This window comes from Haliaeetus leucocephalus, unplaced genomic scaffold (assembly GCF_000737465.1).
Source record: "Haliaeetus leucocephalus isolate CR32 unplaced genomic scaffold, Haliaeetus_leucocephalus-4.0 Scaffold373, whole genome shotgun sequence".
NCBI classification, from domain to species: domain Eukaryota; kingdom Metazoa; phylum Chordata; class Aves; order Accipitriformes; family Accipitridae; genus Haliaeetus; species Haliaeetus leucocephalus.
The window spans coordinates 5,241,231-5,241,469 of NW_010972809.1; the positions used below are offsets into that span (position 1 = coordinate 5,241,231).

Sequence of the window (239 nt, forward strand, 5' to 3'; positions counted from 1 at the left end):
GGGTGGTGAACCCCAACGAGGTCTTCTGCTCGGTGCCGGGCCGCCTCTCGCTGCTCAGCTCCACCTCCAAGTACAAGGTCACGGTGGCGGAAGTGCAGAGACGCCTCTCGCCGCCCGAGTGCCTCAACGCCTCCCTGCTGGGCGGAGTGCTCCGGAGGTGAGGGGCGGGGGGAAACGCGGGAGGCGGGATGGCGCCCGATAACGCCCGCTGCCGCCGGGCCGGGCCGGGAGGGCGGGAA

At 72.4% G+C, this 239-nt stretch overlaps 1 protein-coding gene across 3 annotated transcripts in view; it reads left to right on the forward strand.

The window, feature by feature from the left end:
- Positions 1 to 239, forward strand: part of TFAP2A (transcription factor AP-2 alpha (activating enhancer binding protein 2 alpha)) — a 17,492-nt gene that overhangs the window by 12,059 nt on the left and 5,194 nt on the right. For all 3 annotated transcript variants that reach the window (XM_010573227.1, XM_010573228.1, XM_010573226.1), the window contains one exon: positions 1 to 157. This exon is cut by the window's left edge and continues 39 nt beyond it. In XM_010573227.1, the coding sequence (XP_010571529.1) occupies positions 1 to 157 (157 nt within the window). The remainder of the gene's footprint in view (positions 158 to 239) is intronic.